The sequence below is a fragment of the Phyllostomus hastatus genome, unplaced genomic scaffold (assembly GCF_019186645.2).
Source record: "Phyllostomus hastatus isolate PE091 unplaced genomic scaffold, TTU_PhHast_1.1 phas_contig_1, whole genome shotgun sequence".
Taxonomy (NCBI): domain Eukaryota; kingdom Metazoa; phylum Chordata; class Mammalia; order Chiroptera; family Phyllostomidae; genus Phyllostomus; species Phyllostomus hastatus.
In genome coordinates this window covers 35,300,749-35,325,644 of record NW_025333498.1, presented here as the reverse complement: position 1 = coordinate 35,325,644, position 24,896 = coordinate 35,300,749, and the positions used below count along the sequence as shown (strand labels likewise).

Here is a 24,896-nt window from a genome sequence, read left to right as displayed (position 1 = left end):
ACACTCCGGGTGCCATCTAATAAACTTCCTTACCGATCTAGAGCGGGAACGTTTCCTGTGGTGTTTTTTGGATTTTTTAGAATGTTTCTTGTTCTTTGAATGATGATGTTGACATTCATGCTACAGGAGCAAAGAAAGAAAATATTCAGAAGTTTACACTTACTTTAGAGAGCAGATCATAAAGAAGTTTTAAAAGCTATACAAATAAGTTCTTAGAGTAAAACCCCATTTTGCATATTTAGGATGTACTCCTTTGAAACTGTGTGAAAAATTATAATCACTTAAAATGTTTTCTTCTGAGCCTTAACCATCATTTAGATATCTAAACACAACAGTGTAAAAATATTGCTAAAGTACTTTTTGTAGGAATGAGAAGGGTGTAGCTTAGTAGGGATAACCGATATACTCCAGGAAGGTATAATTTACAGAAAAGTTACACTGCTTTCAAAAACAATTAAATACCATTATGGTCAGATACGGTTTTTCTCACGGTTCTACACCAAGATAAAGAACTGCCTCAGCATTAATAAATGGAGGTTAGTTTCAGAATTAATATATAATCTATTTTCTTTTCACACAAGGAGCATTCCCTTCTTAGTCAAACGTAAGACATCCATCCATACGCCTTCCACATGAGTGCCTATGAAACCCCACATACAATCAGAAAAAGTGCTGTCTCTGTGGATTTTAACTCTTACTAATAAAACAATTATCTGGCTAGCAGGAATGAGGAAATGCTGCAGTAAAAAGTCCTTGCCCCCAACATATCTACAGCTTTGAAAATACATTTTGCTTCAGTTCACAAGTAAGTGGAAATACAAAATCTGGCTTAGGAGGGACTCTCATTTTATGTCATTGAATGCTAATTTTTCCTTTTCTACCTCTAGGCCCAGAATATTGGGTTCCAAAACTCTATTCTAATGGGTTCAGCCCTTCCCTATGCCTCCATCTTCATCTCCGTTTATGACCTCACCACTTTACCCGCAGCACAGATCATGGAAAAATCTTGATGGAAGATTCTTGAATTAGGGGAAATTGAATCTTGTTAAAATGATGATTCTGATACAGGAATTCTGCTGATGGGGTCTGAGGCTCTGCATTTCTCAAAAGCTCCAAGTCACTACAGATAATGCTAGTCGAAAACACTTTGAGTAGAAAAGATCTACAGGCAGCTGGGAAACTAACACAGAGTACATGTGGGTATATTAACAGAGCAAACTCTTGTCAACATTGATATTCTTCGATAACAATAAATACAATGAAACACTCAAGTCAATCTAAGTGGCCTGCTATGCCCAATAACTATGCAAAACTGTAATAAATATGTGCCAGTTTTCAGACTGTTGTAAAATATCAGTTTATGTACCTGTTTAGCATGTCTGTTAAAAGTACTGACTCTGGAGTCAAAGAGCCTGTGTTGGAATCCCTTCCTGTAATTTATTTCTCTTTGCCACAGTTTACTCATCTTAACTTCACAGGGTTGTTTTCAGGATTGCATTCGTATATGTAATATTTGTCTAACAATTCAACAGTGCCTAGCCCACACAGGCATCAAATATCTACTATGTACAAGTGCCTATCTGAAATCATCACAATACCCTTATTCAGCTAATAAAGTATCCTGCAATTTTATCATTATTCTAACAAAACTTACTTCACTATTTCTCAGATCGCCCCTGAAATACATCTAATACATCTACTGTAGTGTATTTTAAATGTATGGGTGGAATCTTGTAGAGCAGACAGAAAACAGTTTTTAAGTTTTCGTTAGGTTTACTAGTCAGTTGACATGGCTGCTAAGTGGAATTTCTGAAACAATGTAAAAATATGAAACACATGAATAGTCTCCACAATCTTTATATCCCTGTGCAAGTTTTGTTTCACGTACAAGCCGTTTCTATTTAAAAGAAACAAATACCTTAAGTATCCTAGGTAACTACATTTGCATAAAAGTAGTGTAATTTAAGTAACATACTTATTGCTCTGAATTCCTTAATTTTTAGTTTGTATTTCAGCCAGTTATGAAAATACTAAAATTACCTCAAGTACATGCATAAAATCTTTAAATATTCGTTTTCTTTCAGACTCTAGAGTTATGTCCTCAAATGCTGGCTCTTTTACAAATCTCTCCCGGATCTGAAAAAATTCAGATATGCAATAAAAATATTAATGCCAAGAACATATCAGTATGACTTAAAAAAAAAGCAAGTGAAAAATGTGACAGCTCACTCTCCTCAAAGTCTATTATATTATTTTCTTTACTCTGAAATCCACAATATTTTTAACAAATATTTCTAAATGTAGAGTCACAGCTGACTTTACACTTTTAATCTAGTCTCAATATATCTAATATGCTGTACAAATAACTCAGCTTATTTCTGTGGCTACAAAATGAAAGGAACTGAAAAGAATATTATTTTCAATTGTAAAGAAAACCATTCATTAGGAAAAATTTACAAATATACATACATCTTCCCAGACAGCATCCAATTCTATTGGAGGAGTAGCTTGTTTCAACATACTCTTAAATGCAGATTCTTTTCGTTTCATTTTTCGAGCCTCCTCTTTTTCTCTTTCACGTTCACGGGCTTCTGCCTTTTCTAGTAACTTTGAGAAAAATCAGTTCATCAGTTACAGTAATTTTCTTTAGTTAAAACAATTCATTGTTACTATTAAGATTTTATTTTTAGAAAGACGGTAAGGGAGGGAGAAAGGTAGAGAGACATCAACTGGTTGCCTCCCATACATGCCCCAACAGGGGACCAAACCTGCAACCCAGGCATGTGCACTGACCAGTAATCAAACTGGTGACCTTTCCACTTTGTGGGATATACTCAACCAACTGAATTACACCAGTCAGGCTCATTACTTTTAGGTATTCTCCATTATTTATAAGTTAATATCCAATTTACAACACCAGTTAATTTGAGCAAAGAAAGCTTAACATTAGCCCAGCATCTAAATATATTATTTTCTTTTATCTTATCCTGCAAGATACCTATTACCATATGAAATCCTGCTCATATTCCCTTATTCCAGTATCCTACAACTGAAGTACTTTTGGCTGAATACTTAAGAACTATACTATTGTTCGTAATAGTAAAGACAACTTACACTATTAAAAGCCAACTTAATATTTCCAGCATCTAATGTGGTTGATCTTTTAGTTGAACTGATTATTGCCACAAAGTCTTCAAAAGTAGTATTTACTTCAACTACAAATCCTTTATCCTAAAAAAACCCAAACAGAAATCTTGTTAATAACACATATCAAAGAAGCACATGATTTTTAAGATATACCACAGATTAACAGTGTACAGTAAGTATACTATTTACCTTTAGAATGTCTTTTATTATCTTCTTCTCATCATGATAGCGTGCTTTAAGATCCTCAACATAAAACTTGAAAAGGTCAAGTGCAGTTGATCCTAATGAAAAAACTAAAGAAGTCAAAAGCTAGCTCTAACTAAAGAGCTGCAATTATTTTTTTGTTTATAAAACAAAATAAAGTGCCCCTCCCTCCCATTTTCCAACACAACCTTCTGGCCCATTCCATCTACTATCATAACCATAAGTTAGGAAAGAAAAGAATCTCACCCGGCTGACCAAGCATATTAGTGAATCTAATGTCAGAACTAATTGTTGGATACAATTCCATCCAAGATGACATAGAATGCAGTTGTCCATGTTCATGTAGTTCATCTAAAAATATCTGGAAAATTAAGAACCATTAACAGCAACAAGAAACAACAACAAATCCCATAATATTGAAGTCATCTTAAGGACATTAGAAAGATATTAGTGTACCATGAACACACACATTAAAAATGCAGCGATATTCAAAACTCTTCTACCAATGTTTATCACCCCCAAAATGTATAAATGCAAACATTAAGGTGGTTCCTCGATAAAAGTAAAATCTGCTTTTAGGCAAAAAAAAGTATTTTGTACTTCAAAGAAAAGGACTTCTGAAAAGCTACTACATTAACTTTCCAGGCTTCAGTTTACTGTAGTGTAAGATGGAACATCACTTCCAGTTTTAAAAAAAGATATAATGGTAAAAGTAAACTAAAAATATTGAATATTATCTATCTCAAATGATGATGCTAAAGAATGTGTATACATGACTCATAAAATATACTTGTTTTTAACGTGGTGCCTGATATGTTCTAGGTGTTTTTATTTTTTGTTTAATTTTCTTGATGACTGTGGACCTCTCTCTTAAGAGGAAGACACATAATTTTACCAAAGTAATATACACAAAATTTTGGGGAACAACCCCGTTATCTGATTTCAAAACCTTTTTATATTACTATATTAATTCTAAATCTTTGTATGCAAATTTCAATTTCTCTTCTTTATTCTTTTATACTATTTGCAGATTATCAGGGAAACATATTAGGAATTTAGTACTTAGTTATTTTCACATTTCCTGCCTCCCCAAACCCTTAAGGAATTTAATCCTACAAATATTCCTAAAGAACAATGACCCCAAATTTTGCTCCTAAAATTCCTAAACCTGCAATGTTCAGTATGGTAGCCACTGGTTAAATACAGCTTTTAAGTACATGAAATGTGGCAAGCTGGAACTGAGGTGTGCAATCAGTGTCTATAGCACACAATGATTTTGAAGATTATCCCAAAATATCAATTTTAAAAAATACCAACTGCATGTTAAAATGATAGTATTTTGGATATATTGGGCAAAAGAAAAAGTTAGTAATTAGTTAAAAATTAACAAGAAATTAAAATCAGATTGACATGTGGTGGGCAAAATTTATTGGATAGCACTGTCATGAGTAACACCGGACACCTGTAACTCCTCTTCAATCAAGAATAAGCATGTCCATACAGTCTTATACTTCCAACATTTTTTTCTCAAATTCGTTACCTATCCTTTTGTTCCCATCATTCCTACAAAATAAATGGAATCCGTATCTTAAACCAACCCTGTTGTGTGATCACGATGTTCCTTACTTGCTCCCTCTTTTGATTGCCTAAAATAGCTTAGAAATCATCTTCAATGATACTCTCTAGGATCTTAGAATCCACCTCACTCTATTATACCTGCTTTGCTAGTATTTGTTTCACTTTCAGGATGCTAAGATCTGAAGAGTCATAAAATTCTGATATTGAGTCCATTTCAGTAGTGAATCCCTATCCTGAGGGAAAATTACAATCACCTGAAAAAAATTTTTTTTTATATTCTGATTTAAAACTGACTATTTGTAATTTTACTTTGTAAAGTAAATGACTTTATGACTTTGGCTTAAGTTCAGGTTTGAAAACCATTGTGCTAAAATTGTATGGTTCTACTCCTTTTATTTACTAACCCCATCTTGGAGTACGCAGTGGGAGCCTAATGTTTTCCAGTAGAGAAGGCAAGTTGCTTCAATGATGTCTGAGCCTGATATTTCTCCTTCCCTTAGGAGGAAGGTTCCCAAAACTTGGCACTCACTGCCTCAGAGTCAATTTAATATACCTTCCCCCCTCATCTCCTTCCTTTTGTCTCCTTGTATGTTGTTCATAATATACCTATTAATACATATATGCTTGAATTCCAAACCTAAGATTTTGTTTTATGAGAGATACCTCCATCATTCAATTTTCTTCATTCTCTCTTGACTGATTTCTCTTACTCGAGAAAAGCCATTCTCTTAACCCTGAGCTTATTTGAACTTTCCTATCACATGTCTTTGAAAAACATCTGATTTTCTCTCTATTTACCTTTACCCTCTAACTTTCCCTGCCATTCCAACAATTACAAAACACCTTAAACGCTACACCTCACAGTATTCTTTTGGTTTTATTTCAAATTCTTAACATTTGCTACTTTTGGTGGGTCCCTCTACCTCAGCAGTTTCTGAAAGAATCATTTGAAAGACTGGTGGAAACAAGACTGTTGGACCCTACACCCAGAACTAGATCCAGTAGGTCTGGGGTGGGGTTTGAGAATCTCCATTTCTGTAACTTCCCAGATGACTCTGATGCTATTTTATCTAAGTGCCAAGCTTTGAGGACCACTGCTCTATCTTAAAACTCCACCTTGGCTTCTGAGACAATACACATTCCCTGGTTCTCCTTTAAAGTCCCCGATCACTCCTTTCCACTCTTGATAGAATTCAAAAACAAGTTTTAAGACTTAAAAAAATCACATATTCCTAGTCCTAGATGTCACAAATATTTGTTCTTATCTGACTAGCAAATGAATACGCAATAAAATGACAGCCATCATCATAACCATTATTAATGACAATGTTTTTATTCATGATCTTTTATTCTCAATGTCAATTTTCTAATTAATTTTATTAATCTTTCTAAATATATCTTCTGACAGGTAATACAATGACACAGAAAATTTACTGAGCTGAATACCTGAAGCAAAACCAATATAACACACTAACACCAGTTATATCAAAAGAGTAATCAGAATCCATGCCAGATATCTACCAGTCTGACTTAAAGTCATATTTTAAGCTTACCCAGAAGACCCGTGTGGCCTATACGTTAGGATTTCTTCTATACATTCTCCAGTCCCAGTACTGACACCACATACCATACTTTTCTGTGTGACACAGATTTCCTTATTTTTTATATTATTATTTTATCATACAGGTCTCATTTTAAACTACTGCAAAACATCTTTAATAAGAGACATTAAACCTCGGGACTTCCGGCAAGATGGAGGCATAGGTGAACGCACCGTACCTCCATGCACGACCAAAGTTAGAACAACAACAATTTAGAGGCAGAATAACACCCAGAACTGACACAGAATTTATCTGAATGGAAGTCGGACAGCCAGGAAGTTGAAGTAGACCCGTTCATCCAGACCAGTAGGAGGGGCGGAGACGAGCAGCAGCCGGCGCGGGTCACGAGCGCGGAGAACGGAGAATTGGGCGCCTAAGACAACCGGGAGCGCATAAGGCACCTGGGGCACACAAGATTGTAGCGGGTGGACCCTGAGTACGCAAGCGGCAGCTGGCAGACCCAGTGAGGCTGCAATTGTGAACCAGGTCAGAGCGCACAACCCAGGATCCCAGAGAAGGGACTGAGGTCCCAGGAGAATGGAGCTCCAGCCATCGTTTCCTCCCGCCCCCGCCCCCACATACAACGTCACAATCTAGCAAATGGGGTGCCCAGCCCCCGTGAACACCTAAGGCTCTGTCCCTCACCGTAACAGGAGTGACATGTCTCAAACAGAAAAACAGATCAATGCCCCAGAGCTCATCCTTTTGAGCGACCAAGAGATTGCCAATCTATCAGATGCACAGTTCAAAACACTGGTGATCAGGAAGCTCACAGAATTGGTTGATTTTGGGCGCCAATTAGATGAGAAAATGGAGGTTACCATAAAAGAGATGAAGGAAGATGCACGGAGAACCAATAGGGATGGGAAGGAAACTGGGACTCAAAACAATGGAGTGGACCAGAAGGAAGGAAAAATAAACAAACAAACAAACAGGAAAGAATGAAGAAATAAGAATTCAAAAAAATGAGGAGAAGCTTAGGAACCTCCAGGACATCTTTAAACGTTCCAACATCCGAATTATAGGGGTACTAGAAGGGGAAGAGGAAAAGCAACAGATTGTGCACGTATTTGAACAAATAATAAAGAAGAACTTCCCCAGTCTGGCAAAGGAAATAGACTTCCAGGAAATCTGGGAAGCTCAGAGAGCCCCAAAGAAGCTGGACCCAAGAAGAAACACACCAAGGCACATCATAATTACATTAGCCAAGGTAAAAATGAAGGAGAGAATCCTAGAAGCAGCAAGAGATAAGGGGACAGTTACCTACAAAGGAGTTCCCATCAGACTGTCAGCTGATTTCTCCAAAGAGACCTTACAGGCAAGAAGGGGCTGGAAAGAAATATTCCAAGTTATGAAAGACAAGGACCTATATCCCAGATTATTCTATCCAGCAAAGCTTTCATTTAGAATGGAAGGGCAGATAAAGTGCTTTTCAGATAAGGCCAAGTTAAAGGAGTTCATCATCACCAAGCCCTTATTTTATGAAATGCTAAAGGGACTTACCTAAGAAAAGAAGATAAAGAAAAAACATGTATAGTAAAAGGACAGCAAACTCACAATTATTAACAATCAGACCTAAAGCAAAACCAAAAGAAACTAAGCAAACAACTAGAACAGAACAGAACCACAGAAATGGAGATCACATGGAGGGTTATCAACAGGGGAGTGGGAGGAGGAGACAGGGGGAAAAGGTACAGAGAATAAGTAGCATAGAATGTAGGTTGAAAATAGATAGGGGGAGGGTAAGAATAGTATGGGAAATGTGGAAGCTGAAGAACTTATATGACACATAGACATGACTAAAGGGGGGGTTATGGTTGGGAGAGGGTGTACAGGGTGGAGGGGAGTGAAGGGGTGAAGATGGGACAACTGTAATAGTATAATAAAACATATTTTAAAAAAAGAGACATTAAAGCTCAATCACTGGTTGCAGAAGAGTATTAACTAGCCTTCTAAAAGTCCATTTTCCCCTTCTCCTGGGCACATGGCTGCTTATTAAATCTAGGTTTTCTAGCTTTCTTTTAGCTAGTTATGGCCATGTGACTCAATTCTCAGCCTGAGTATTAAAGAGTAGAAATTCTATACCACTAGATTTTAAAAGAAATGCTCTCTTAATTTACTTGGCAAGTTCTGTAAGGATGGAAAGGCAGAGTGGCGGTGATGGTAAGGAAAGAGACAAAGCTTGTCCCAGATTTCTCACATCAGCTGAGTTCAGATCCAGACTCAGCAGTCTGGTGCACCTGAGGGAGGGCTAAACTCAATACTAAGATTTTTTTTTTCTTATCACTAAACCCAATACTGAGATTTTTTTTTTCTTATCTGGCTGATAATACTCCTGTAAAGATATTTTGGGGTGTGAGTGTTGTTAGGGTTATGTGTATATGTATGTGTGAAGAGGAATATTTTTTATAATAACTGTCTGAAGTATTCTTTATAATATATTTAGTAATCAATGCTTTAAAAAGCAGTGGCATCCTATAGTGGAAATTTAACTTCTAGAGCTTTGGATGTGAAATTGAGGTCATATTGCATTGCTTTACCAAGTGGAAGTAAAAATCTGGCCTGGAAAACCCAGGAAGGCTTGTAGACACCCCACCATAGCAGCCAGCACCACCACAGGAAAAACACAGAGACCAATAGTGCTTGGCCTGGGCTGCATTTCCATTTCTAATGGGATGAAGGGTTTTGTTTTGTTTTTTAATAAGAAGCTATACTTTAAAAAAAAAACTGACATATGAATGTAATTTCTAATTATATCAGATGTTAATGTTTCAAAGCTGTAACAAAGTTTAAAATTTCTACTTTGAGCCCTGTCTGGTGTAGCTCCATGGAATGAGTGCCAGCCCGGGAACCAGAGTCACCAGTCTAATTCCCAGTCAGGGCACATGTCTGGGTTGTGGGCCAGGTCCTCAAGTAGGGAGCATGCGAGAGGCAACAGCTGTGATATTTAAGATGGTTAGTGATCTTGGGCATGGATGGTGGTCTGAGTTTTTAGAAGAGCCTGCTAGATGATTCTCATGATACTAAGTTTTGAGGACCACTAGACCTAAGGCATGGCAATGTGCCTTACCCGAAACCAATTAACTTATTTTAAGAAATAAACTTGTTTAAGCTATTGTAACTTAGCATTTATCCTAATACAGTGTTTAATGGTAGAGACTCTGTAATTAAGACCGTGTAGATTCAATAGTTCTCCACTATTCAATAGCTGAATTTGAGCAAGTCACTCTCCCTCTCCCAGATCATTTCCTTTTCTAAGTGGACATAGCAAAAATATTACCTACTCTTATAATACAAGACTGTTATAAAAATCAAGAGATTTATATTTAGTATGTATAAGTAGTAAACAATCAATTAATGCTAACTGCTATCATTATAATTCACTGGTCCATGATACTCTCCATTACTAAGTGAATAAAAAATGGTAGTTGGAGGTGAAAAAGAAACATTAGCAGATTATGTGCTTCAACTCTTATGTATTAACATTGTAGAATTATGCCCCATCCTCCAAGTTACACCATAGCATTCCCTACAAAATTCTCTAGAGCCTAACAACCAACTAGTACTAATGACTCATCACACATATTTTGTCTTCAGCCTTCCCTCATCCCATTTCTCTTTCCCAAGTAAAACCTCATCTACCAATCTGTTCCTTAAATACCAAATCTGCTACAGTCTTTCTATATTGCCCTGGGCTAAAATGGTTGCTCTTCCTCAGTGGGGTCGTAACTGATTGCAGAACTTAGGAGTTAAATGTGTATGAATACTTCACTAAATCTACATTAGTGATCTGGGATCAGGTGTTTTAAAACTGTTTACAGCATTGTTGAAGCTCATTAACCATATTATAAAATTAAACTAGAAAAGAAAATGTTAAATACCTGAAAAGATTCTCTATTTTTACGCTGCCGTCTCCGTTCTCTCAGCAAACTCTTTTGTTTTTCTTCTTCTTCTTCCTTTTCTAAAGCCCGGATATGTTCTTCAAAGCAAATTAATGCATCTTCTTTATCCATGTCTAAAGGTTTTTTCAGTTAAAAAAATTAAAATGTCATTTAATCATCTGTATTAACTCCCTATAAATGTCAAACTCACCTTTCCAAAATACTTATATTTAAATTCAAGTATGACTCATAATTATCTAAATGGGAAAAATTTAAGGAAAATTCCAAAAAAACCTCACCAAAAGATACCTTGCACCTGAGAATGAAGCAAAGACACTGCACATGACACAACTAATGAAAATAAATTATGATGATAAAATTTGTCAGCACTATCAGAATTACCCAAGGAGCTTTGCAAAGTGTAAAGTTAAAGTTCTAGGTCCTCTCCCAAACTTCCTGAAGCATGATATTCAGAGGGGTAATCAACAAAAGTGCAATTAAAAAACAAACAAACAACTAGATAGTAAAAAAAGAGAGAATTTGGAGAAGCTTAATGGAAGATAATGGTAATATTTTTTTGCATTTTGCAAATCTCTAAAGCCATTATCTCAAGATGACAGCATGAATAAAATGTGGTAATTTGGTTCTTACCAAGTCACACACACAATTTCAAGTTTAACCAATGATAAACATATTTCAAGGATTATCTGATAAAGCTAACTTCACATTTCTGGGAAAATATTTTTGTCCTAAATCACAATACAATTAGAAAGAAGTATCCTATTTAGAAACAAAACACTTTTTCAGACCTTCCTGGTGAGGTTCAGTGGATTGAGCACCGGCCTGCAAACCAAAGGGTTGCTGGTTTGATTCCCAGTCAGGACACATGCCTGGGTTGTGGGTCAGGTCCCCAGTAAGGGGTGCTCAAGAGGCAACCACACATTGATGTTTCTCGCCCTCTTTTTCCCCTTCCCTTCCCTCCTCTTAAATAAATAAAATTTTAAAAGAAAAGAAACAAAACACTTTTTCAGAAATGAATGAACAACAGTGTAAAATTTAGTTGTCTCATAAAAAATGTGCGATTCCCCTGCTGTTTGACAACTTGTTAAAAATTGTTTCTCCATTTAATTATTATGCTTACTCTGTAATTCTTCATCTTCTGCAAACGTTGGATTATCCATGAGATACTGCTGGGCTTCTGACCAAGTAGTAGAGTATGTTACATTAGCCATGTTGTCAAGTATGTTTTTTAAGGCTTCCCAATTTCTTTTTCGCAACTGTTTTGCTTGTTCCTAAATCAAAAGTATAAATACACGTTTTGAAGTTCAAAGGAATATTTGAACTGCAATTAGTAAAGGTTTCTTTATATTTTAACTGATGACCAAATTCCTAATATTACCCATTTACTTTGAATGTCAACATTATTTACCTTTCCAGTGCTCTAGCCTAATTTCTTGGTTTGGTACCTACCTTCAATTTTTTCACCTCTCTTCTAAGCCAGAATCTGGAAAACAAAATGTCTCTTCCTAAAGCTATGCACTATAGTCATGGTCTAAAAAACTAAAGTTACTGCAAACAAATCATACAGTGAATAAATGCTAACATCTTCACTTGCAGGTAAATTAAATGTCTATTAATAATACATTTCTGTAAGTCTCTTGAAGACTGGATAATACAAAATTTAGTGCATACAATAGTTACGAGGTACTTTAAAATACTACCATTTAAGTACATTTTAGTGGAAACCATTATATAGTATTGCCCTTCTTACAAAAGAATCATAAACAAAAGCAATGCTTAGCAAAAACACTGAATATCTTATCTCTCAAAGCAGGTACAGAACAGCCAATTAATGACAATTCAAGCAATAGATAAATCTGTACTTACTACATCCACATCAGTACTTATAGGAGCTGTCCAATTTAAAACCTAACTTCTAATAAACAGATCTGCTGCAACATAAAAACTGGATAAACAACCAACAAAAATAGATATGTTATAAAATAACTACTAGTCAGAATGAAGAAAACACCTTGTTCTATCTATAAATATCAATAAGAGTCAATTATACCTTTTCTTTCTTTGAAAGAAAGAATAAAACATCTTCATAGATTTCAAGACGGTCACGTTCTGATATTGCATTCCAGACTTCCATCTCACCAAACATTTGCTCTGCTTTTCTATGTTAAAATAATTAAATGTTACACTATATTATACAATAAAAATTAATCTTAAACCATTTTAATTTTGCAGAAAATTTAAAACCACCAAATGAACACTCATTTCCATTCTAAATCCATGACTGTATTATTCAGGAAAACTTCTGAATAATTAAGAACAAGAACAAAATAGCTTAGGCCTCCATTTTTCTTTAGGCTACAGGGGTTAATTCTAATTGCACAATGTTTTATAGTCAAAACTATCTCTAATTCTTAGAGTAGCTACAGAGACTATCAAACTGCCCATGGAACTACATTATAGACTTCAAAAAGTTGTCAGAAATTCAGCTAACACATAAAACAGGAATCTTTAAAGAAATGAAGTTTTTCACTAAGGCTCTACTGGAAGAGTGACAAAACTAAGGAAGCACCACACAGCAAATGAACTGGATACTTACTATATATGTTAACATTGAATTACCCACAGTTTTAAACAATAAAGTACTGTAAAATCAGGAATGCTATGTAAATACAAATTTTCAAAATGCTATGTTTAATGAAAATAGACTATTTCCATCACAAATACCAAAAATGTCGATTCTTATAGTAAGTACAGAATAGCTCTAGTCCCTAATTAATAACTCAGTGAGTCTATAAGTTAAATTCCACATTTAACTACTGATTTATCATGTACCTAATAAAACTGCTATGTTTATAGTCATCTAGTTTTATTTAATGAGCATCTACTTTGGAACAGTTACTGCACACCTGGCAAAAAGCTCACAGAAACAGCTCAGTAAACATATATAATGCATCACTAAAAATCTTACTTGTATCTGGTTGTGGATGTCATCTTCTCATGATTTTCAAGAAAACGCTGAAAGGATTCCTTAGCTTCTTTGTACTTCGATCTTGCTTCTTCTTTTTCTTCTTTCTCCGTCTGAACTTTATAGGCATTAAACGCCTGCTTTTTTTCACTCAACTTTGCTAAAGCACTAAAGAGAAAAATGCCACATAAGAGTAAATGAAGGTAAGACAATCAAATATTGATGCTTTGAAAAATAATATAACTGATTTTATTCACAAGAAAATTTAAGTAGACATTAAAGATAAGAAATGATTACAGAAAATAATTTCTACTTTCAAAATAATTTTAATTTTATCTGTAGCAGGGCAGAATACTCAAACTATATGACACAACCTCTTTTGGTTCCTATCAGACAGAACAATTCTATTGTCAGTATCTAAAATAACAAGACAACTGGAGTAGAAAGTTATGTTTTATACAATTCTGAATTTACTAGGCTTGCTATATTCAAAGTAAAAAGTATATGTAAAAAAATCAATTACCTGTATCGTGGATCATTTATGATCATTTTCATAGCTTGCTCCCATGAAGCATTAGATGGTACCCGCTGAAAACCATTTAATGAAAAATTAAAACTTAACACAAATATATTTAAAGTCATATAACAGGAAACAAAGTATAATACTCACTGAAAACATCAAACATTTTCCTTTGCAGTTTAAAAAAAGGTCTAAAAAAATAATTTCTTATTGAAGCAAGGCCTGAGTAACAATATACCTATAGACTAAAAAGAAAACTTAAACTGAAATATAAACAGATCACGAATACTTTTTAAGACTACTGATTAAAAGATAAACATGTTTTATAAATTAAAAAATCTTACATTAAATACAAAGGTCAAATATATTTTATACTTTTGCACACAATCGGTATTTTTTGTTAAAGTCAGCTTCAGAAAAAATATTCTTAAAAAAAGGAAAAATTTACTTCACTTTCAGTTCCAACAGTTTATGAAATTAACATTTTCATTAAAGACATCACAGTACTGATTGCAATGAAGAGTAACTTCATTTATTAAATATTTTATGTCATATAAAAATTTGTAATATAAATACCTTTTCTTTCAATAATTCTTTAAATGCTTGCTTTGCCTCCTCCTTTGTATTCCAAGTATATGTTTTTTTTGCTGGTTGGCTTTCTTCCTCTTCTTTTTTGGGAGTAAAACTAGAGAGAAATTTAAACATGTTATTTATAATTTAAATAAACATTTGTTTCTCTTAGAAAAATTTAACTATTTGATTTTGAGCTAAAATCCGACAATGTTAGATTAAATTCTCCTATATGATTCCCATTTACCCAAACATAAAGAAATATATTCTTTTCTGAAACATTCAGTTATTAAGGCCCTGCACAAAGACCAAAATAAAAATGTAATTACACTAAAACACTGGTTCCACTAGTTCACAACTTAATACTTTTAAATGGCTTACAAAACACTTAGTGCCTTTCAGTTTAGTGCCGTAACAACTGAGAATTTGGGCAAGTATGGATAAATATCAAAAGAGAAAGAGATAAATCTAAATCAGGGTAGGCAAATGCTGACCCATGGGCCAAATCCAGCCTGTGGCCCATTTCTGTAAATACAACTTTATTACAACACAGCCATGAAGTTTACACGTTGTTTATGACTGACTACATGCGGCCACAGTGCAATGTGAGTTGCTGTAACAAACTTTAAGGTCTACAAAACCCAGAGTTTTACTCTGACAGTTTGGAGGTTTTTATGAAAAACTGTATTTTTTTCCTTATATAAAAACAGAAAAGTTCAGAAAAAAAAAAAAAACTAGGTAGAATGCTTAGGGAAAGATAATGGAGAACATACTAACAAAAAAATATATTCCCACTCTAAATATTTGAAAGAAAAAAAGCAGGAAATGTTAAAATTATGAAAAACAAAATATGGTGGAAGCATAGTAAGTATAAAAAGATTAAAAGAATTATTCTAACAAACCTAAATGTCTATGAGTAGAAGAGCACTTAAAACTTATTTATGTATGCTATTAAATAATATGCCATTAGTCAGTATAATGTGAAAGGTGTCTTATATATATGTACATATTTTAAACACATAGAATAAAGGCAGGATATAAATAAAATATAAAGAAATTACTTTTATGCCTTCAAATATACCATGTATTTTTTTAAAACTTAACATTAAGAGAGTTATAGAGCTATTTTCACTTTGAGAAAGGTACCTAAGAAAAACAAAAGCTTTACAAAAGGAGAGGAAAGCAATATGCTTAAGATAAGCACAGTTCAAGGTTACTTTTTATAGCTGTATAAAAGCATCATTATATGAAATATTACTAGATCTTAGGTATGCAAGTACTTGCAAACTTTTGCCTTGTGTTATATTTATATTAGCCTATTAATTTTTGCTTGTTTCTTCAATATCACACCATAGAAAACTTATTTGCAGTGCTGTGCTAATAAGCTGTTATATTTGAGACTGAGGCAAAAGAAAATCAGTAATACTTTTTAAAAAAATATATTTTATTGATTATGCTATTACAGTTGTCCCATTTCCCTTCTCTCCCCTCCACCCTGTACACCCTCTCTCACCCACGCTCCCCCCCTTTAGTTCATGTCTATGTGTCATACTTATGAGTTCTTTAGCTTCTACATTTCCCGTACTATTCTTGCCCTCCCCCTATCTATTTTCAACCTACATTCTATGCTACTTATTCTCTATACCTTTTCCCCCTCTCTCCTCCTCCCACCCCCCTGCTGCTAGCCCTCCATTTCTGTGGTTCTGTTCCTGTTCTAGTTGTTTACCTAGTTTCTTTTGGTTTTGCTTTAGGTGTGGTTGTTAATAATTGTGAGTTTGCTGTCCTTTTACTATACATGTCTTTTTCTTTATCTTCTTTTCTTAGGTAAGTCCCTTTAGCATTTCATAAAATAAGGGCTTGGTGATGATGAACTCCTTTAACTTGACCTTATCTGAAAAGCACTTTATCTTCCCTTCCATTCTAAATGAGAGCTTTGCTGGATAGAGCAATCTGGGATGTGGGTCCTTGTCTTTCATGACTTGGAATTCTTCTTTCCAGCCCCTTCTTGCCTGTAAGGTCTCTTTGGAGAAATCAGCTGACAGTCTGATGGGAACTCCTTTGTAGGTAACTGTCCCCTTATCTCTCGCTGCTTCTAGGATTCTCTCCTTCATTTTTACCTTGGCTAATGTAATTATGATGTGCCTTGGTGTGTTTCTTCTTGGGTCCAACTTCTTTGGGGCTCTCTGAGCTTCTTGGATTTCTTGGAAGACTGTTCCCTTTGCCAGATTGGGGAAGTTCTCCTTTATTATTTGTTCAAATATGTGCTCAATTTGTTGCTTTTCTCCTTCCCATTCTGGTACCCCTATAATTCGGATGTTGGAACATTTAAAGGTGTCCTGGATGCTCTTAAGCTTTTCCTCGATTTTTTGAATTCTTATTTCATCATGCTTTCCTGCTTGGTTGATTCTATCTTCCTTCTGGTCCACTGTATTGTTTTGAGACTCAGATTCCGTCCTTTCACTATTGGCTCTCCTCTGCGTATCTTCCTGCATCTCTTTTATGGTAACCTATATCCTTTCATCTAAATTGCGCCCAAAATCAACCAATTCCATGAGCTTTCTGATCACCAGTGTTTTGAACTGTGCATCTGATAGATTGGCTATTTCTTGATCGCTCAAAAGGATGAGTCCTGGGGGACTGATCTGTTCTGTTGGAAACATGTCTTACGTCTTTCCCTGTCTCTCCTTTTTTTTTTTCTTCCGGTCTGGTCGCTCTTGTTACGGTGGGGGGCGGAGCCTTAGGTGTTCACCGGGTCTGGGCACCCCAGTTGCTACATTGTGATGTTGTATGTGGGGGCGGGGGCAGGAGCGGGGATGGGAGGGAACAATGGCAGTAGTTCCGTTCTCCTGGGCTCAGACCTTTCTCTGGGATCCTGGGCTGCGAGCTCTGCCCTGGTCCACAATCGCTGCCTCACTGGGTCCGCCAGCCGCAGCTTCCGTACTCAGGGATCACCGCTGCATTCTTGCGCCCGGATGGGGATGGGTGTCGCACCGATTTCGCGCCAAATTTTCTCCGACCTCCGAGCACCGCCGACCTGCGCCAGCCCCGCGCCCGCCTGACTCATTGTCTCCTACCAGTCTGGATGAATGGGTCTACTTCATCTTCTTGGCTGTCCGACTTCCATTCAGATAAATCCTCTGCCAGTTCTGAGTGTTATTCTATCTGTAAATTATTGTTGTTCTAATCTTGGTTGTGCGAGGAGGTACGGTGCGTCCACCTATTTCTCCATCTTGCCGGAAGTTCAGTAATACTGATCTTTATTTAATGTTTTGATATTTTCTTAATCATGGAATTTTTGCACTGATTGTTTTAAAAGGCAGCACTACAATATGATATATCTTGATATACTAAATGATATACAATATGATATACTAAGGTTTCCTGCATCCCTTTAAATTTGTGTCTCAGGAAGCCTGGCTTCCCAAAATTTCTATGGATTAGTTTTGCCAGAATTTGACAGCACGACCCCAACAAAATTCAGCCTCAAAAATGATTATCTTAAGGCTTATGCTAGGATTCTTTTTTCCCTTTTATTGAATTTACTGAGGTGACACTGGTTAACAAAATTAAACAGATTTCAGGAACGCAGTTCTATAACATGTAATCGTGTAAACTGTACTGTGTGTTTGCCACCCCAAATATTTTCTCAAAAAATTAATATAATAGTCACTAACTGACATTTTCTTTTTCTTTTTTTTAAATAATATTCATTTTCTTATCTGTATTGCAGATGTGTTGCAGAAGACAAACTACTAAACTTACTCAGCTACAGTTTCCTTAGATGTATCTTCTCCAGCATTACTGGACACTTCAATACTTTGATCCTGAATAGCAGGGGTACTAGTAAGTTGTGCTTGTTCTTCAGTTGAAATTGTTACTGTGTTTTCATTATCTACAACAGTAGCAACAATTGAAGTAACTTCAGGCTCAGGAACAACTGGAACAGTTCCACTGACAGTATTAGAAGCAGAGCTGGAGGCACTGGCATTGGCGGCAGCAGCTGCAGCAGCAGCGGCAGCAGCAGCTGCAACAACAGCAGCCGCTGCCTCTGCAGCAGCCATGGTGCTCATCGTGGTTGGAATTTCTGTTGTAGGAACTGGGGCTGTTGATGCTGTGGTGCACTCTTCTTGCTTACTATATATTTTAAAAAAAGAAAACTGGTTATTTCATTACTAACAATCATAAAGCCAAATAAAGCTAGTTTTTAAGTATTATACAATCATATGAACAAGAGAAACTCTTAAAATGGAAAAAAAGCAATGCTGCCAAATGTTAAGCCATTAAAAAAAAAAAACTAATACCATGAAATAAAACTTAACTACTTTGATATAATTCAGCAAACATTCATGAATTAAATCAAAGTAGGACAGGCACTCAGGCAACAACACCTGGTCCTGGCTGGTGTGGCTCAGTGGATTGAGTGCTGGCCTGCGAACCAAAGGGTTGCTGGTTCAATTCCCTGCCAGGGCACATGCCTGGGTTGCAGGCCAGGCCCTAAGCAGGGGGCCTGCAAGAGGCAAACACACACTGATGCTTCTCTCCCTCTTTTCCTCCCTTCCCCTCTCTCTGAAAATAAATAAATCTTTAAAAAATTAAAAAATAAAAGCCACAAAGTTTTATATTAACAAAACACATCCTCCATTTCCTAAAGTCTAATAATTGTTTTCATTTAAATGCCTATCAGATTGTATCATGCCATAAAATTTGACATGTATCATAAATTTCTGTAAGATCTGTAAAATTTTACTCATTTCATCCATTAAAAGAAAAATCTGAATAAAGGAAGAGATATATAGATAGAATACTTCTTCTATTCCCAAATTAACTTATAGAAAATTATGGGCTTTTCTATAACACAATCTTAATTCATAAATGATGCAGTACAAATTAAAATAATTACTATCTAGTAAAGTATCACTTGCGTACCTTGAGTAAATATCCCTATTCCCACCCTCAAATCCTCCAAAGATACCGAAACCATAAGGCCTAATATGTTTGTTTTAAAAGGCAGTACTACAATATGATATATCTTGATATACTAAATGATGTACAATATGATATACTATATCATACTGCTGCTTTCCCAAAGATTGCAGGCTACTGAAAAAACTTCTGAAATACTATTTATACAGTTAAAACAAGATCATAAAGTATCTAATTTCTAAATACATACTGATATCTAAAACAGCTTACCTGCTTTCTTCAGCTTTGATCATTGCTATTAAAGAGAAAACAGGAAAGTTATATACTACAGTTTTTAAATATGATCACTGAAAACAAACTTTAAAGACTTTTAAAAACATTTCATAAGATATAATTTACCATCCCCCCAAAAAAAACCCTCCCCCCAAAATCACAACTTTTACTGAGCAAGCACTTGTTCTAAAGTTCCAGGGCAGCAATTAAAGAATGAACACAAATTTAAATAGCAGTTTTTAGGAAAGCTTCCCCCCACGCTGCTGCTTTCCCAAAGATTGAAGGCTACTGAAAAAACTTCCTGAAAGTATCTACATAATTCTGGAATAAAATAGTATTTTTCCCAGAAATAAAACTATTTGTTATTTTTTAAAGGATATTAAATTCAAAACAGAATCATGTTATAAAATTCCAGCACATATATACTAGCATTGACAAGTAGATAGATAGTTATGCACACCAACTATATGTAATAGGGTTATATCAGAAATGAGCTTGATATTTCTTACATCAATAAACTGGGGATCTACCTATCTACAATGTTATTAATTAGCCAATGCTAGTACAGAGATTTAGGTAAATTTTTCTGTACGGGTAAAAATATACCTTATTCAGCATCATTAGGGAATTAGGTGCTCCATTTAAGTGATAATATAAGATTAACTTTGAAAATATTTTAAAAACTAAATCATTTCTGAAAATCTGTTTAGGATGGCTGACAAAACATACCAAAGGGGTTACCGTTAATATAAATTAACTTATTTTTCAGATACAAATGATACCTAAGTTAATGAGGTGACATAGGGTAAATAGACAATACCACAGTGCCTTCAAGAATTTTTTATTCTTTTTTCTGCCAGATGTCATTTCACATTGCAGTCTACTTTATTAGCCCCATTCTCCTACACTCTGTTGCTTTTACCCTACTATAGTTTGACACCAGATTCTGTTAGAAGTGCAAGTCCTGTGTTTTGTATTATGCATTTCTAGATTTCAAGCAGTATGCTGGACGGCTGAGGATAAAAAAAAAAAAAAAATCCTCCCTTTTTAAGTGAGGCATGATATTTTGCTTACCTTAATTCTCCCATAACAAGGATGAGGGCTATTTTGCAATGTTGTTACTATATAAAATCTACATTAATTATATAGTCTGATAAGGATCTCTGCTAAGTCCCATATTCTAGGTATGCACTAATATCCAAAGCAGTATTTAGAAATATTGTACATAATGTCCTTGTTCAATTTTCCAGTGATACGTAACTTAAAAAAAAAAAACAAAACACAAAACACCAAAGTACAACTTTAAAAGCTACAAGCTCATTTATAATATAACCCTTAAATTAAAGGAATTCTTTGAATTAGAGACTTCTCACTGCAGATTAATTGGATCACGGTTAGTGAACATTAGTGACATACTCTAAAAATGTTAAATGACAGAAAATGAATTATCAAAGCGCTCACCATGCAGGTTTGATTTTGTAATAAGACTTCCAGCAACAATGGTATTCTGGTATCCTAGTTTCAGTGGAATCAAATCAAATAAAAATCTATTTAAAATCTATAGAACTGAGATCCAGAGCAACAAGAAAATAAGAGCCCATAAAACTGTTATACCATTTTAAACATTCTAATAATATAATTTAAAAAAATAAGGCCTTTGTTTGAATAATTCTATTTATGAAGGACTGTTTCAGTGTGAATGACATATATATGTAAAAAAATTAACATTAAGATTTTTTTCTGTTTTACCTTCAAGATCCTCAAGTTCTTTAGGTTTGGCCCAACGGGATTCTTTTGTTTGAGAATTATAATAGTATGGCTTTCCAGAGTCAGATTTGTACTCTTTCCAGGGGCATTTAGATAAAAGTTGCTAGAGGGAAATAAAAACCATCAGTTAACAGTAATGTATTTAGCACCACACATCATTTATGTTACTGTTTTCACTAGATATTACCAAGCTATACAATTTGAAAGCTTGTGAGGTAATGGTATACAAGCTACCAATTACAAGATACTCTCTAGTGATATTAAGATTGGAATACATTACTTAATCATTACAATAATACTGTAACACTTATATTATTCCACATTTACTTAGAGAAAGTAACTTGTCAGGTCTAATATATCTATTAAGGGGCAGAGGCAAGGTTCAAAACCAGGTTTATCTGAATTTCAAATCCTATGTGTGTGCTCTTGCCATTTATACCCCATCAAAGGTAAAAATTACCACCCATATTTCACAAATACTTTTCAAAAACTAATACAAGTATAAATATAAACTTTGAGAAAAAGCAAAATCTGATTTAGTCATGCTTAGATTTCAGTCTCATAATAATTTATTACAAATCTATGTGAATTACCCATAAGTAAACAATATATTAGTATGGTATACTTAAAACCTAATATATAAACCAGTTAGGGTGTTATGAGAATGCTATTAAAAACTAAAATCCATACAGAATGTCTCGGGCAAATATATAATTGATAAATATTACTGAGTATGTCAATATTGGGATAAATTAAAAATTATAGTATCTACCAACATCCCCTTCTAAGTACTGTGGTACATATTAGTGTGGTGGTTGGCAAATACTTTTACCTCCTCAAATTCCTGAATTTAAGGGGAGTGGGGGGGAGACATAGTACCAATCAGGAAAAACCTTAAATATAGTTTGAAATGCCAGATCTATTTTCACTTAGGGCTTTGGAGTTCCCCATGTGGATTAATGCTTACTCAGTTCATTCCTTCAATCTTACTTCCTTATCTGTGCATTTTGAATGATAAAATCTGCAACATAAAATGAAAAGTACATACTTTTTTGGGGGGGGGGGGGAGCATTTTCCAGAGACACTGTCTCATTCTAAGACAAGGAAGTATTTGTAATTTAATTTCATCTCCATTAAATCAACCCCATTTGAAAATTTTAAGAACTTATATGACACATGAAGTCATCCAGGTTTACTATAAAGAGGAAAACAATTTGAAATATGAATTTAAAAAATACAGGGCAGTCACAGAGAGAGCCTTTTTTCCCTTCCAATCTGTTCTTTAAATCACCCTTCTTAAATTAATGTCACCCCACAAAGGTTAAGAGATAAATCAGTAAATAAAATTGGTCTGTTCAAAGAAGGGAATGAGTGTTGTGTTTTTACTGATTGGTGTGTTTATGAACTCGCCTTTGAATGGCTTTTGTGATATAAGCAGTACTATTTGGATAGTCAAATACCCATGACATCCTAAAAAAGAAAAAGGAAAAGATGAGGGGGAAAAAAACCGACCCAATCTACTTAATAATCCCTGATTTCCAGCCCTCAAACTTTTACCTCAGCAGGTGTTTTCAGATCATCTGGTTTCTCCCAAGTAGACTGTTTTGTTTCAGTATTGTAGTAGTAAGTCCTTCCATCAGGTGACTTATGTTCAGTCCACATTGATTTCTAAAGAAAAAAAATTTATTGTATAAAACTTTTAAATTATTTAACAGTGCCACTGACAGTGAATAACAGTATCAACTGTTTCAAAGCAATATATGAAAAATTAAAAGTATAAAATGGGCACACTTTTGACAGTTAAAAGCATTCAGAATAATTCATCAATGCAAACAGGGAAGTGACTGAAAATCCAATTTTAAAGGGACTTAAAGTGCAGCATGAGTCGATTCAAGTTTTAGGATCACTCTCTCTGTAAAATCTCAGAATTGTAAGGATATGACTGTTTCCATAAGAACAGTAACTTTTTAACTTAAACATATGAGATACTATTTCATCCACACAAATCAATGCCTTGTGGATAAGAGTCCATACTAATGTAGTACAGGTTCATTGATCATGAACCCAACCACCCAAATTCAAAGAATATTTATATCAAGTTGGACAAAGCTCTAAACAAACATGCTATAAAAAGGCAGCAGTCAAATTAGAAAGGATGACTTCTGGATGACAATCAGAAGTTAATAATCAACAAGGTGAAATTTAGCAGGACTAAAACGTGAATCCAAATGCTCTAATACAAGATAGGTGAGATAACGTTTCATAATGAAACTAGTTTGATAGAGATCGTAAATCCACTCTTTGAATCCAAAAGAACTATTAAGAACCTACTAAAAGTTCCTAATAAAACCTCAGGTATTGATAGACATGTGCCTCAAATAAAGGTCTGTTAAGAGTTTTACAACATTACTATACACACACACTTGTACGCACAAATAATAATAAAGGGATGGGGGGAACTGTGTGAGATGATAGATACCTATGATCTTGATGGTGGTGGTAGTTTTACAAGTGTATTACTTGTTCCCCAAACCATCCAGCTGTACACATTAAATATGTACATCTTTTTACATGTCAGTCTATCTTAATACAAGCAGCTTAAAAAGTTTTACAAGGACTCACGAGTGAGTAATTTACTGAATGAGATCAAAGGTACTAAGCCCAATTCTGGCAGATTTTTCAGATGGTAACAAACTGAAGTATACTTTAAAGAGGGTTATAGAGATGATCTCTTCATGTTTCTTCAATTCTAAGACAAAACATTACTATATATATCTCTAAGAAAGAAAAAGTATAATTATGAAACTATCACATGATTTGTACCACTCAGATTTTGTTAAAATTTTTTGAAATAATTTATTCTTACTTGGACACTTTTTAAAAAACACATATCACTTTTGTGAATACATAATACGCAAATAAAATAGTCAAGCTATTCCTTAAATTTCACATTGAGACATGTTTTTGTATCAGAGTTGCTGATAAAGTCACACAATATCACTCCTCTGTGGCATTAAGAACACTTATAAGGCAGCACTTAAAAAAAAACAAAACAAAATAACTAAAAAACCACTGGTGCTGATTCTAAATTTCCTTCTGTAGTTATTGTAAAAAGTGGGAATGCAGAGTAAGATGACTTAGAAGAACATAAACTGATTTTAACAAACAGAAGAGGTAAGATATTTATTTTCTACAACTTTTGAGAAGACAATTACAATGAAAGAATTATAGATAGCCATTAAATTGAAAGAAACTGATAAAATATCAGCCGTTTGATAACAAAATTAGTCCCTCCTAAAGAGATTTATAAAGTCATCAGTCATCTGACAACTATATACAGAGTGGGTTTCTGAATAAAGTGGCAAGATACATAATTCTGAAGACGTAAAAAATTCTTTAACATATTCTAGCACCATGTACAAGAAGATATGACAACTACAATCTCT

General features: G+C 34.6%; 1 protein-coding gene across 10 annotated transcripts in view; it reads right to left on the bottom strand.

The window, feature by feature from the left end:
- Positions 1-24,896, bottom strand: part of PRPF40A (pre-mRNA processing factor 40 homolog A) — a 56,292-nt gene that overhangs the window by 3,257 nt on the left and 28,139 nt on the right. For 4 of the 10 annotated variants that reach the window (XM_045830357.1, XM_045830347.1, XM_045830284.1 and 1 more), the window contains 17 exons: positions 23,008-23,118; positions 21,433-21,553; positions 21,145-21,198; positions 19,681-19,705; positions 18,250-18,621; positions 14,494-14,602; positions 13,921-13,985; positions 13,401-13,565; positions 12,483-12,591; positions 11,553-11,703; positions 10,412-10,545; positions 3,598-3,712; positions 3,337-3,440; positions 3,115-3,231; positions 2,470-2,607; positions 2,041-2,136; positions 34-120 (listed from right to left, as the gene is read on the bottom strand). In XM_045830357.1, coding sequence (XP_045686313.1) covers positions 34-120; positions 2,041-2,136; positions 2,470-2,607; positions 3,115-3,231; positions 3,337-3,440; positions 3,598-3,712; positions 10,412-10,545; positions 11,553-11,703; positions 12,483-12,591; positions 13,401-13,565; positions 13,921-13,985; positions 14,494-14,602; positions 18,250-18,621; positions 19,681-19,705; positions 21,145-21,198; positions 21,433-21,553; positions 23,008-23,118 — 2,073 coding nt within the window. The remainder of the gene's footprint in view (positions 1-33; positions 121-2,040; positions 2,137-2,469; positions 2,608-3,114; positions 3,232-3,336; positions 3,441-3,597; positions 3,713-10,411; positions 10,546-11,552; positions 11,704-12,482; positions 12,592-13,400; positions 13,566-13,920; positions 13,986-14,493; positions 14,603-18,249; positions 18,622-19,680; positions 19,706-21,144; positions 21,199-21,432; positions 21,554-23,007; positions 23,119-24,896) is intronic. The other 6 variants (XM_045830292.1, XM_045830322.1, XM_045830297.1 and 3 more) reach the window with 3 other exon arrangements.